This window comes from Melospiza melodia, chromosome 4, assembly GCF_035770615.1.
Source record: "Melospiza melodia melodia isolate bMelMel2 chromosome 4, bMelMel2.pri, whole genome shotgun sequence".
NCBI lineage: Eukaryota > Metazoa > Chordata > Aves > Passeriformes > Passerellidae > Melospiza > Melospiza melodia.
Genome location: NC_086197.1, coordinates 17,436,233 through 17,451,147, shown reverse-complemented (window position 1 = coordinate 17,451,147; position 14,915 = coordinate 17,436,233). Strand labels below are relative to the sequence as shown.

Genomic DNA, 14,915 nt, shown 5'->3' with positions numbered 1-14,915 from the left:
CAGTAGGTTGTACAAATTGGGTAGGCAATTGCACACAATTTATAAATCTATATTCAGATCAGTTATAAGTTTGCAGTGAGGGTCAAAGTGTGAAGGCTTAAACTTCACTGAAAACTAATTGGTTTGCAGATTTGTCAGCCAAGATGCTTCAAACTCCAGAGCTCCCAGAGTGCAGCTCAGTAAGGGCCGTTGCTGTGTCAACTGCTCAGGCCAAGGCTAAAAATCTCCATCAAAATACTATCTTATTTATTATAAGGATTTCCTAAGAAAATGAGGTTCTGCTGTGGCCAGAATGGGAACTTGCTTTGCACGCACATCTTTATCAAGGCATTCACACCTGTTGAAGGTTATCACTCACAATCACATAACGCCCAGTAAATAGAACTGCTGCTGAGAATAGAGCTGCTCTGTGGTCAGCCACGGTCCCCGCTCCCTGTCACCTTCTGCTCCAGCTTCTGCTTCTGGCTACTCCTTCCCCTGGGCCAGCAGCAGCCCTTGTTGCACTGCACTGTGAGATGAGCAGCAGAAATGGGGCAGGTGGCAGCTGGAGTGCATTTTGGGTGGGTTTGGCCTCACTCAGCAGCCCCAGCACTGCTGCTTGCACAGGGAACAGCTGGGAATATGGCTGGAAAGGGACAGGACAGCTCCTCCCAGCAGCAGCAGCCCTTCCTTAGACCTGCCTGATAAGATCATTTCAGCACAACCCCAGTTCCTCAGCAGCTGTTCAGACTTTCATTCTGCTTGGTTTACACATGCACACACACAGCCTTAATACAAAGTCCAGCAAAAACAGCAACAGCTGAAAAAAAAACCTTTAATGCAAAAATAGTAGGTGGCCTTAAGAACCAATTTTGTTGTCAGCATCACATAGTCCCCACTAGATTGGCAAATATTATCTGCATTCAGTGTGCAAAAGCCATTTGGTAAAGCTCATCCACTGTAAGACAGAACGGTACCACAAGCAAGAGAAAAGAGTGCTTCTCTAGAATGGGATTTTTTCAGCTGCTTACAGGAAACAAAAGCTACAAGAAGTGTTCTCATTCAAGATGTGCTCTGTCTTCACACCAACAACCCAGCACATGGGGCTGTGAGGAAAGAGAGCGACTTCAAACTTGTGATTGTTGTACGAGCCATTAAACAAATCCTCCTTCCTCTCATGCTCGCTCAAGATGGACATGCTGCAGACATTCAACACATATTTCAAACCAGTGATTTTGTTAATTGTGTAAAAGCTGGAATGGTAAAAGGTAAAAAAATCTAGCCACGGCATATTTCTATACAAAACTGAATATTCTCTGGGCAAAGCACATCCTTTAACACTCATGGAAATCTGAGCCCTAGTTTCTAGGCAATGATGATGAAGAGTATATGAACAGTGATGAACAATAGTACCTTCCAGGTGATGCAGACAATAAAACTGTGGCAGAAACACAAACTCATAGTGAAAATTCCTGTATCTAGCGTATTGTATTCAAGTGTATTGTAATATAACAATACATTTTGTCATAACGAAAGCCCAAAACATGCAATATTCAGCCCAAATACTTGCTCCACAATGAGGAGCATGCATTTCAGTAGGGCTGCTCAATTTTTGAGGCTTAAGTAAGCAGTGACACAATTTGCCTTTTTAAAATACAGTTGTTGCCCTGTAAATACAACATAAAATCCCATTAGATATGCAAAAATGCAGACATGCTGCAAAAAACCTGCACTGGGCTGAAGTAGAACTCCACCATGATTAATTCTGACCTGATTAAAGAAACACTTATGCACTTCTGCTACTCCCATGAATTATGAAAAACTGAGAAATTTTACCTCAAGTCAGAAATGCCATGCACAACCAAATACTACCAGCCACTTGCTGTGTTGACTGGTACATGATTAAACCCTCCCTCTTTTAATCAGGAATAATTAAATACACTGAAGAGGAGAGAAAGGTGGGGAAAGATTTAAGAAGTGTAAGGGAGAAAGAGGTAATAATAGCTAATAGAAAAGAGAAATAAACAGTGCAAATTTGATAAGTACTTAATTACTTTGCTTATCATCTGCAAGGAAATGAGAAGCTAGAATGCTTGCAAACATGCTTGCATCTGCAAGTATGTTTCAAGCTAGGCAATGCATTATATTTTTTTTTCAGGGCATTTTAATTAGAAATAACTTGGATCCATGAACATTTATACAAACAGCCAGCCAGCTTGAAGTGCTAGTAAAATTAAAAAATGGCCTATTTATATTCAGGAAGGTTACACTAATGACTTAGCATTTGATGGGTCCTCCATCAGCAGTTCCATAAGCCAATCTCAACACCATTAACTCTTCTGTTGCATTTATTTTCATTCCCACTTCCAAGCACATAGTGCTTCTCTTCTGCTGCAGCACTGTCTAAATTTTTATTGCCACTGTGATCCCACTCTTGTTCACGCATTCTGAACGAAAGAAATGCAGTGGTTCTGGATGTAAAAACAAAATCAATGGGGGAAGTATTAATCTCTTATGACAAGAGGGAAAATTAAAGGATGAAAATTACTTCTCTTAAATGATATAGTTATGCATGCCCCATGTGTTAAGTCCCAAGAGCACCTACCCCAGTGGCTGTGGCTGTTCTACGGCTGGATCTTTTCACTGATGTAACATCAATGCAAAGCCTCACCCAAGCCAGCCTTGGACAGAAATGGATGTTCAGCAAATAGACCCTGCCAAGGCACTGGCTCAGGCACAGCAACCAAACCAGACATTCTCCTGAGCAGCTCAGAGGAGTGCTGAGCGACACTGACGCTAGCACAGACTACTCCAAGCCACCCACCTACTCACCAAACACTACAGGAGCTGGCAAGGGCACAGCAAGAGCGAGCAGCAGCTCCCTGGTCACCAACAAGGAGGCACCAAGCAGCTTCTCACTCACAGCAACACATGCTGAGGCCGAGCCAGACATCCAGCTCATGAGGTCACAGATTCTGCACACAGTGGTGTCCAAACCTGCCCTCAAACCTAAGCCTCAAGTAACCTGCTACTTCCCCTTCACAGATTTGTCCTTTCTGAGAGGGGAGCTGACACGCTCCTGAGAGGCTTATACTGCTGAAGCATACCCAATGTCAATAATAACTGGACTAAACTCAAATTATCTGAGAATTAGGAGTGTGAAGGAGGAGGGTAGGAAGTCTGGAAGTCAACATTGCTCTCATGAAAAAAAAAAATAATAATCTTCCTTCCTCCAATTCCTATTAAATGCTATCATTCCGAGTTAATGACACAGCTGTGCTTTGATACATCCTCACCTCTCCCACTGCAGTGGTGGTAGAATTGTGAATGTTTTCAGCTACAGAATAGTGCAGAAACTCCACACTGATATTCTGTGCAGATGAGCTATAAAAGGTTAAACATCAGGCCAGCCTTTACTGTGGTGAGCCATCGCTGAAATATTGTAAATAGCTGACAACCAAACACTGCAAATAGAGAAAAAAATAGCTTTGGCTGAAGTCAGGAGGGCTGTCTCACCAAATAAATTAGTTTTCTTCCTGCAAGAAGGTGCTGGCCAGAAAAATAAATAGCAAATAACAGACGGTTTAGAATTATCTTTGAAAAATGGAATCTTGGCAAAGGATAGGGGGCAGATCAGGTTCTTTTAAAGAATTAGTTCAGATACCTATGCTGACAAAATGCAAAAACGTAGAGTTTTTTCTTGCAGAGCTATTCCCCAGACACAGGCAAAAATATTCTAAGTTCAACAGAAGAAGGTAGACCATTTTCTGGGAGTAAAAAAGATTCAAACCATATAAAACTATTATTTCTCACTGGATACAAACATTAATAGAACTACCAAACCAATATTACCTGCCTTTCATAGCATTTTCTGGATGGAGTAAATAAATCTTCAAGTGAATATGATACATATAAATTGTAGATTGCAAAAAGTATATAAATACTGCTGCTCTTTTAGTTTAATGACCCCTGTGAATGCCCTCATAACATGTGATAGTGAAGTTTAAACAGGAAACCTTACTGAATTTCAAACTGTCAGACCAAATACTTGCTATATGATACTTGCCAAGAACCAGAAAATATTTAACTTCTTGGTAGATATGGTACCTTACTTAGTAACAGAGAGCAAAGGTTTCCAGACTGTGGTATGCACAACAGTGTGTGAACCACTGGCAACAAATACACAGAGCAGCAACACAGAAGGAAAAGTGAAAGAAACTTCAGCAAGTTTAACTGTGGACAACACCCAAATTATTTTAAAAGAAGAAACAACTTCTGAAATAGTTTCATTTCTAATAAACTGAGGAGGGTTATGCAGAGCATCAGTGACAGAACCCAACATCAAATTTTCCCATATCTGCTTGGTCTAAGATGATTGGTTTGATTTGCAGGTATTTAGGAGACTTGCTCATTCCATGCTGCTTTTCCCATGTTTTGCCAAGCATTACAGTTGTTTTGGTTGGAAGAAATCATGCATCTTTCCCATGGTAACTTTCATTTCTAGACTGAAATAGAACTTTCAGTAATTTCAACCAAAAAAGATGGGAGTTGCTATGGATGCCACCAAGTAATAAATTCAAGATTATAATGCCCAAGCTTTAAGATGAAGTACCAAAATATTAACTAAATCAGATTTATCAGTAATCCCCTGATCTCAGTCTCAGCATACAGTGAATCACACAAAGCAAGGACGTGAATGGTGAATTCACAGTCACGACAAATGTCCTGCCAATGCTGGCTACAGGAGGCAGACTCAGTGTGCTTCACTCTGTTGTCCTGTCTGGCTGCAATCTTTGTTCTTTTGGCTCTGATAATCATTTCCTTGCAGGCCAACCTGCTCATCTGCTGGGAGTCTTATTAAAATGAGTCAACAATTAATGGGATTATCTTTCAACATTTGTTTCAATTTCAGATTAGCAAAATAATATAACATACACTGCTGATGCTGTTCCATTAAAACAAAAAGCACTGTACAGAACTTCAAATGATTGTAGTTTGAAAATAGAAGCTTATGACAGGTCCTCTGCCAAACAACACCATTTCTTCACTGAGGTTTTTATTATTCACCTACACTTGTACTCACTGCGACGATGGTTTTGCTGATGGTGGAATACTTCATCAGCTATTTAATGAATAATGGGGGTTTCTTAAGTACACAGAGAAAATAAATGTTCAAACCACATCTCCAGAAACACATGACTGAAGGGAGAGCTCCGAGTGCAAGGAGTTCTGTTCGGAGGAATAAATTACCCCTCTTCCACATACTTAGTTCCTGTATTACAATATGTTCCCCCAAAGCCTTGTTTTCACTTTAGCCTCTGAACAAGTATAACCAAGCACAAAGTCTAGAGAGAAAATAAGCAATAGTATTCTTTTACTAGTAGAGACTTTTAATGGTTTGTGCTTCATGAAATAATGTCAAAATCTTTCAGCAGATTTGGACAATATTTTTTCTTTGCTTTTATTACGACTACAAGACTTGCAAGTGAATACAGCTCCTGACCCTACAGCCATGTACCATGAACTTCATGTAGCTAAGAACCACAGGATCCAAAGCCACAAAACAAAACAGAAAATGAGTACAATGAGAAGCATCAGCTCCATCACTCCAGGGCAGGCAGGGCAAGTTGACCCCGTCGCCCAAGTCAGCTGCCCTGCTATTTACTGTCTCATTTCTGCACCAGGAAAATTCAGGCAATTCCTCCCTCCTTGGCAGCACTGCCTTTTGCCAGTGCCATAACTCCTGATGGCAACTTTCAGCTCAAGAGCTGCTTCTCACATGACTGCATTTCACAAAGTCACAGCAGCGTCCTGACTACATCTGCCAACCTCTTCCCCCACTGTGGTAACGGGAGCACATTAATGGGGTGAGTTCTGTGTCTGGAGGGCACTTGCTCCCCTCCCTATCCCATGCTCTCTTTACAGCTTCCTTCATGTTTGATGAGGAAGGGCTTGAGCAAGTTTTGTGTGGCTTTCTGGAGTTCCTTCTGCATTAACAGTCACTTTGATTATGCACCCTACCAAAAGAAAAGATTGACAGGATACGCTCCTCCACGTTTTCCCAGAATTATTTTTTCATTTTAGTTTTCTCCACAGAGCTGCATGAGGTGACCAATGTCTCCTCAACTATTATTTTATGCAACAATGAAAATTTTCACTAAGTTTTTGTCACCAGCATATTCTGCACAGATGGCAATCATCACTCACTAAGTGCCCCAAGCTCCTATTTACTAAACAAGACACCCCATTTGTAAAAACAGATTTTCTGATCACAGAAGAATCACTTGTCTGGGCAAGGGTTGTTACAGTGAGCCAGTTTTTTTTTTTCACTTTATTTGTCAAATTTTAGGATGATTTATTTTCTTCTTTCTTTTATTATATATCAGATAAACAGTATGACACCATGCTGGCTGCCCAATTTAACTTCATATTAAGGAAGGCACCTGCAATACTGGGGGTCAGCTGAAGGGAAAATGCATCTGACTATCTCATTCAAGTCACTGGAATAATTCAAGAGGATTCATTAGCATATACCTACCAGGCAAGTGCAGGGATTACTCAGACAGTGACAGAAAGATCTCCCCTTCTATAATTCATAACCCATTATAAAATATCAGTGTGCTTAGAGAAATTTGAGTTAACTATAAATTTCATAATTTTGCACGGTATTCATTGCTTCTGAACTTCTCTAACAAGTCACTGACACTTCAATCTTGTTCTCTGCCCAGTTATCTGAGAAGTTATTTCATCTCAACTCAGAGCTATTTTGGAAACTATCCATATGCTTTGAGACATGAAATCAACTATTTCTGTAGATAAAAGGACTAAAAGAAAACATTTTTAGAAACAGGATGCTAAACAAGCCAAAGCAAAAAGCCCCCAGAGACCCAAAGGGGAAAAAAATAAAGTATCTAATTACAGAAGATTGAAACTGTAACTGATGTATTATTGCAGAAGATCTGGGCAGAAGTTGTAAAACACAGGCACACTGAAGTAATTTAAAGAAATAAATACATAATATAGTACATCCAAAATGCAGAACAGCCAAAGATGCAGAAAGAAGTCAATTACTCAACGTAAGACAATAAAATTATCACTGATAGATGGAAACTGTTTGCCTGATCCAGCTGCTGAGCAGTCTGTGTGTCCTGCCAGCCTCTGCCAGCCCAGGGCTCGCCCAGCAGCCAGCTGTCACGGACACAAGTCATTCCACCCACTCCCCTCCCACCCCTCCGTGTGCACCAGGGCTGGCGCCCATCTAGCCTCAGGATGTGGTCTGGGAAAGTTGAGCCATCAGAAATGTAACCCTGCCCAAAAAATAAAGCAGCCAGTTCCACGCTTTCGTTCACCTTAGATGCACTGGAGCCTGGGCAAAGATGCAAATTTATTGATAGGGAAAGGAATACAAGATTCTCTTTCCAGAAGCAAGTAGCCACTGATTTTATTGAATCATATCTCAGTGTGATTGGAGAAAACAGTAGGGACAGAGAGGGAAAAAAGTAATAAAAACAAGCATTATCTAAAAACGGATGGTTTGAACTATGCTCTAATTATAGAAGAGGCAGCAGGGTATTGAGAGCACAATAGCACTACAACAGGCTACCAGGCACTGCTTCCTGTTACATGAAAGGTTACAAGTGAATGCAAACCCGTGAACTTTATGATGAAGAGGGAGGTGGGGATGCAGAGAAGCCCCGGGCCCCAGCGGTGCAGCACCACGGCCGCCCATGGCCGCTGCCTTCCTCCCCCAGCCCGGCTGCCCAGGAGCCCCAGCCTCCCTGCCAAGTCATTAACAACCAGCAGCTCCCAAACAAGCAGCTCCCAGGCAATGCTCGCTGCACCAAACCAGAAATATAAAGAACCCCAAGCTGGACACTTCACAAGAATTCAAGAGCTTCCTGCTTTTGACCTGGTTGAGGGAAAAAAGTGAAGAATAGCTACAAAAAGCCTCGTTTAAGTGCATTTAGATCCTTCCTGTGCAATCATTCAGGAAGGACCTTCCTTGTCCAGTTTCTGTAAAGCCTAGCACAATTATGCCAGATTTTACATCACCTCCTTTCCATAAGGAACAAGAAACTAATCACCATTTCACAGTAACCCACTGGCTCATGATCATCCTTATGTAAGGAAGCCAAATACAAGTTGCCTGGAATCCAAATGGGGAAAAAAATCCCTTAGCCCTTAATTGCCAGAAATGACCTCTCTTTGTACTGTCCACAGAATTCACTCCAGGTGAACAGACCTGCACGTGAATGCATTTGCCCCTTGAACATTATACAGATTGAAACAGCTTTACACTTCATGCTCTGAACAGCTGAGAGATTAAAATTGAAAAGTATTCTATTGCTTAGTTCCCTCTCCTCTCTTTCCTAGACCTACATTTAAAATCTCAAATGTTAAAAAAAATTAGAAAAACAGCAACAGTATGATGAATTTTGAATGCAATTTCTTAAAACTTATAAAAAGCTGATAATTTAAACATCTTGTTTATATGCAAACTTGAATATCTATCATACTGTTCCAAAAGCTTAATATTCCTATGAATATTTATCTTTGAGTGTGCAAATGGATAGAAAAATGCTATTTAAAACAAAAAAAAAGTAATGTAATGTAAAAAATACATTAAGGCCAACTAGACTCCAAGAAGAGAAATGATTTTGAAATGGCTGAAGTTTTGTCCAAAACACCTTGAGGATGCGCAACCATTCAAAACGCAAATGTTTGAGGGCGCCAGGACAGACCAAAAAAAGGCTGTTCCCACCCAAACTGCAGCTAGCCCAGAGTGAGCAGCCCCCACCACGATGAGAAGTTCCACCTTTTCCATCCCTCCACATCCCTGGAACTCCCACTGCTCCCTTCTTACCCACCCCAGGGCTGGCTGGGTTTCTCTCCGGGTCAGGGTAAGCGCGCACAGCTCCCGGGCGAGCGGACGCGGCTTTTACACCGGAGTTTTGTACAGTGGGAACGAGCTGAGCTGGCTCTGGGTGAGCCCAAGAGCCCCAGGAAGGGACCTGGCAGCCTCCTGGCAGCAGCTGCCCACTGGATCACTGAGCTGCTCACAGAACTGCAGCCCAACAGAATGTTGCTGACTCCTATGTAATATTTAGCGCTCTCCGTAGAGCCTCAACGCTTGGCATCAGTAGAAAGAGCACTGTAATAGTCACTAAAAAAAGTGGATGGCTTGCATGATGGGGAATAAAGTTTTCCAAAACAGAGAGCAAATAAACTCTACGAAATTACTCGTAAAAATAACATTTGTTTAAGGTTAAGCATTTAATTTCTTTTCTAATACAAGGTTTGGCAATACTCCAATCCCTCTCCACCTCACATGATGTAAACCAGCTGTTGCCTCCCCTTCTTTTTGTTTCCTTTTTTATAGTGGCGGGTCATGACTGCAGGGGTTTTTCACAGGCAAGCAAGAGTAACCATAATGCATTACATATCTTATGGCAATGTAAAGGAAAGACTATTTTTCCTGACCACCTGTCCTTCTCAAGGTTGAGAATTGCCTGTCAAAAACTGTTAGAAGTACACAGGCATTAAAGTTCCAAATTCTTAACACTGAAGAAATTTCTTTGTTTTATAACAACTATAAACCCAGAAGAGAAGGAGAGAGATAGAGGACAATTGCATAAATATTATGAATTTTTAGTAGACTCAACAAATACTCTGGGTTTACAAGCATTGGTGTAAACCAACAGACATTTTCTGTTTATACACCACATATCACGAAAAGGCTAAGATAAGACTCAGTGCTGCAGGCACAAAGAAAAGCATAATGGTGGCACTAATGAAAACACTGGAGTCCCTGTTGACTTCTGAGTCATGGTATCAGTGACCCTTTGAAAAGCCATTGCTTGAAATCAGTTTTTTCCCTTATAGTGAATGCTATCACTAAAAGAACATAAATCTATAAAGTTTGAGTCTTCAAAAACATCAACACTCCATGAAAGGTACATTCTCCATATTTGTTGTGGCCTTTAGTGCTTGGAAAAACTGCTTTGCTCAGGTACCTGCAGACACTCAACTGCACAAACTGCCCACGGTGATAGCAATGAATGGACTGATATGTGAATTTATATTTCCTGCAGGTACTGTCCCTCCTTTTGCCCTCTCGCCCAGTCCCAGCATTCAGCACTGGAAGGATTTCTTTGTGTTTCAGACTGGAGGCAGCCAATGCTTCAGCAAGAGACTCGCTGCTTCTCTGACACTGCTTAGGGGGATCCAGGGATATCTGTCCACTTGATTTAAAACCCACACAGACTGGAATTATTTGCTGTCACCCTTTCTCTGTGCACTGTCTATATCCACAGTTCTTCTACACCTGATAGCATAATTTATGTCACCTTAAAGCTTGTAAAAATTTATTTGTGCATCACATAGTTAATCGCAAAAAACCCCCAAAAGTCACAGCTTCACCACTCTATTTGACCTTCAGACTGCCACTCTTACATGTAAGAATTCTGTAGGCCTAGGCCTTTGCAGACTGAAAGCAAGCCAAAGGGAAAGAGGAAATAGTGGTTATAACACCACATTATCCTTCCTGAAAGATCCCTAAGGGTTCCTGTCACATTTAAAGGAAAAGGATACACATTAGAGAACAGCTCTTAAGAGACAGATCAGGGAAAGATCAGAAAGTTTCCTACATCCACATGTAAATTCTTCTCTGGATACAACAAAATGGTATTTAAGGAGTGGGAGGAAAGCTGTGATTCCCATCCTTTTAGTTGATTATTAAATGCTAGAGGGGAAAGGGCAGTTTCAAACTTGCTCATAAAACACATAAGGAGCCAATTTTTTAAAACAAGTGTTCTTTGTACCCCCCTAAAAAAGCAGATGCTCACAAGTACTGAAATCAGGAGAAATGGGTAGAGCTATCTGCATACATCTACTCTGAGCTTCTCTAGCAAATCTCAAACTCACTCTGCTGGCAACTTCCTTCCCTCTCTTAAGCCTCAGAGGGCTTTCCAGAGAGGGAGACTGGCATGCTAAACCCAAACCTTCCACAGATCAGCATCACCCCTCTCTCTGTGAAAAACCTAATTCAGAATATTTGCTGTTTTACATTAAGTGTTAGGCTTGGGTATGCCTTTTGACTGAACTTACCCCAAGCTGAGTTTTTCTCAGAACTGAAAAATGCACTCAGAAGTAAAGCAGTATTTTTAATAGTATTCTTTAAAACTCATTTACAAGCATACAATGGCAAAAATCCAAACCTTTCACTGGATGGTGCAATAAAATGTGAGTTTCTTTTAAAATTCTGGAAGCAAATTCTGTACATTAAGTGTAGCATAAGCATTAGTTAAATGGATTATTGCAACATTATAGGTGCAAAGCTGGCTGTAAGTCATAAGTGTACACCTACTTCCTAAAACAAAATCTCAGAGGTAATGCTTTCTTATAGATATGTCCTCTAGAAACCTTACAGCTATGAACACAGCTCAGTGAATCTGGCAAATGAACCAGGAACTGAAACCACTTACAAACATCAAAAAACGGACTGGCTTTTAAGAAAGTCCTGAGCTGGTGAAAGCAGCAGCAAAACAAGCCCAAAGCAGCGGGGTTATTGGTGTGGCAGATGTATCAGGCAGTCCGTTCAGGAGACTTCAAGCTCATTTACTGCAAATAGGAGCAAAAATCCGCCAGAGCATTCCAGCTGTATTGCATCACAAGGCAGCTGATGTTCACCGGTTTATGTGCCTCAGAGTATAAAGTTTAACTCTTGGCGTCTCTGCACACAAACACACCCCAAGCCTTGAAGAGACTAAAGCTTGCCAGAAGCATCCCAGTCAGCCTTACCTGGTTCAGAAGACATTGTTTGCAAACGTAATCCAGTACCACTGCACGAGGAGCTGCTTTTGCAATGGCAATGACCCCACCAGAGGCTCACACTGATGCCATTGACAAGCCCTACAAGTTGCCAGGAAGGAGTTCTCCCCAGATGCTCGGTTTGTGCTCACAGTTCACATGCTGGGGCTCAGCCACACGATGCTCCTCCTCTCGGAGGGCCAGCCTGTGCTGAGGGGAGAGGCGTAAGCAAAGCAGTCTGCTCAGAGAAAAGAGTGAAGTCTGTTCACGAGGAAAGGGGAAAAACAAAGAAATCTGCTTATGTAACCTACAAACTGCTGGAGAAAGCAGGAGGAGGAGGAGGGACTGCTGTAAGTTGTTTTGTCTAATACCTCAGCCACTATGAAAGTTTTGTTACTCTTCATTGTGTTGCTGTTTGAAATTAAAACAGCATCAAGGTTAAAGGACAAGCTAGTACATTTTTCTGTTTGGTGCTTTGTTCTCCCTTTTTAATGCATGGTGCTCATGTCAAATCCTCTGCATTTACTAGTCTCTCTTTAAATTTATACCAAGAATTAGGTATACAGGACAAAGGATACCAGAGTACTGACCAAAAGAGTCGACATTAAAGAATTGTTATGAAAACATTAGTTTATTTTGCATTGCTTGAAATTGATTAGAATAATTTAAAATCTATTTTTAAAATGACATAAACTACGTATCGTGCTCCAGGGCACAATACAAAGATATTAGAGTGAATTATTAACTGAAGAAATACAAAGTTTCAAAAAGCAAAAGGATTAACTGGAAAGGGAAGTTACCCCGAGTAACTTTCTTTTATTGTTCAGCGCTCCCACACCATGTGATCCCCAGCTGGCACACATTCATCTCAGCAGGAGAAAAACCGTGGGATTTAAATCCAGCCCTGCCAATTCTGATAATATGAATCAGAATACAGCAGCAGCTGAGATCATTTTCAACCTCTGCACTGGCCCAAGCCACAGCTCCCTGCAGCCCCTTCCGTCTCCAGCCTCTCACCATCCCCACGCTCACAGCACTGCAGAGCTGCTCGGAGGGGTGAGCAACAAGGGTTACAGGGAACACACTTGCAAAACAAACCCTGAGAATGTGTTTGTCACTGAGGGGACAGCCCTCTGGGCAGCTAATTGTTTCCTTTCTATTACAGATGTTGTACGGAAGAGGGATATTGCCAAAACCAGCAAAAAAACAACTTTCCTCCTGTCATTTCAACATTTTTGGTGCCTTATTCATCTCGAGATGAGCAGATGCAAGCTCCACACACATGGATTTGAAACCTAAATGGAACACATTTTTAGCACCTTGGCCAAGATTTACCAGTTTTCTTTCTGTTTTGAGTATTTAAACTGCTGAGCTAGGAAGTTGCATTTCCTCATCCCTGATATTTCTTGAAAGTAACCCCAGGCTCCTTAAAGACACATACACATTTTATTCACCTGGGTCATCAATGCACCAGTAAAATAAAAAATAGAATTAGCTGAGTTTCATAATCAGACCAAGAAGACTCCAGTGCATAAGTTTTATTTGTGTTTTGAAAGTTCACCTGCAGGAGTTCAAACTTGCCCCTGTTGCTTGGGCTTGCACACAAAGTGCCTTTATAACAGAACACCTTATTGCTCCAGGAAAGCCTTTGTTGAGAAGGCAAATTTTCTGCTCAGTTTCCCACATTTGGAATAAACCACTTTCCCCAGGAGTCTGGGTTGTCCATCTGCTGGTGAATGAGGGCTTTGCCAGCCTTTCTTCAGCCAGGTCCGCCCTCCCCAGCCCAGGAAAACCACTGACAGTGCCTGTCATACAAATACCTGATTTTAAATTCAGATTGAATCAGCAATATAGGTTTCAATATTGACACAAACAATATAGTAGGTTAGAAAACTAGAAGACAAATGGCTACAGAAAATTAAAGAAGCAATTATTTTAGATAAGCAGCTACATAAATTGTTACTGACAGAGGAGAGGAGAGGAGAGAGGAGAGAGGAGAGAAGAGAGAAACGAGAGAAGAGAAGAGGTCACACAAGGAGAAGCAGGGGCCAGACAAGGAGAGTCACTGCAGCTCTGCTACCACTCAGAAAGAAGGAATTTTACACACATGAAGGAAACTGGGGATCCTATTTCACTTCCAGAAGTAGCAACATTTGAACAGGTATAAAGAAGTCACCACTGCCCATCTTTGAAATACGTAATTAACGCCTCCTTTTTTTTTTTAAAGTAATATATTAATTGTTCCATATCTATTTGATTAGCCAGCAGATAAGGGGATTTGGAAGAGATTAAACTGCTAGAGGGGAATATCTCATTAACCTATTACCCTGGTTTCACAAGTGTTCTATGCCCAACTTTGCTTTCTTTAAAAGCAGAAACATGCGAATTGCACAATGCAAGTATAAGCTGCCAACTCATCAACAAGAGGTGCAGCTATGTCTTCCCTGTCACCACAACATGCCTATGAACTTTAAAGAAAAGTTAATTTAAAAATAAGATTAGTTTTTTTAATTTTCTCTAAAAGGCAGATAAAGAGACACAGAGAACATCTAGTTAAATAAAACATTCTCATTAAAGTGTCGTAAAAGTCATACTACTAAGATAATAAGTTGCCATCATTTAGTATAATCAGAATAACTACACAGACTAAACACAGTATGCCCTTTAGTCCTTGCACAGCAGACTAGTTCTATGAAACTATGTTACCCCAAATCAAAATTATTGGCTCATATATGACTGCCTCACTCCAATAATTGAAAGTTTTCACAAACACCTCACAATAAATAGAAGGCACTTACTTTTTTTCCACCTCCAAGCACTTGGAATACAAACAAAGGAACACCAGCTTTTGTCAGTACTTTCCCCATTTTGCATACAAGGGGACTCAAACTGTGTACACAACTCATTTGAATATTCTTAATGTGATGAAGCTGAGAAGGAAGTCACATGAGCACTGTTAGGAAACCTGGAAAGCTGAGCTAAGTATTAAAGAGCTACGTGAGCAGTGTGTCACTGTGACACACAACCCCAAAACCACAGTGGCTCATGTGACAGTGACAGTCCTGCCCCCAGTGTGGCTGGCTTCTGCCTCTCCCCTCCTCCCTGCAGACTCACTTCAGGCACAAAGT

The 14,915-nt window shown here is 41.3% G+C and overlaps 1 protein-coding gene across 6 annotated transcripts in view; it reads right to left on the bottom strand.

Moving 5' to 3' along the window:
• Positions 1–14,915, bottom strand: part of FGD4 (FYVE, RhoGEF and PH domain containing 4) — a 91,599-nt gene that overhangs the window by 45,260 nt on the left and 31,424 nt on the right. Inside the window, exon 1 of one of the 6 annotated variants that reach the window (XM_063154073.1) lies at positions 14,586–14,693. The exons of 4 other annotated variants lie outside the window; for them this stretch is intronic. In XM_063154073.1, coding sequence (XP_063010143.1) covers positions 14,586–14,661 — 76 coding nt within the window. In that variant the 5' untranslated portion in view covers positions 14,662–14,693. Of the gene's footprint in view, positions 1–11,778; positions 12,001–14,585; positions 14,694–14,915 lie in introns of those variants that run through there. One more of the 6 variants, XM_063154075.1, reaches the window with a different exon arrangement.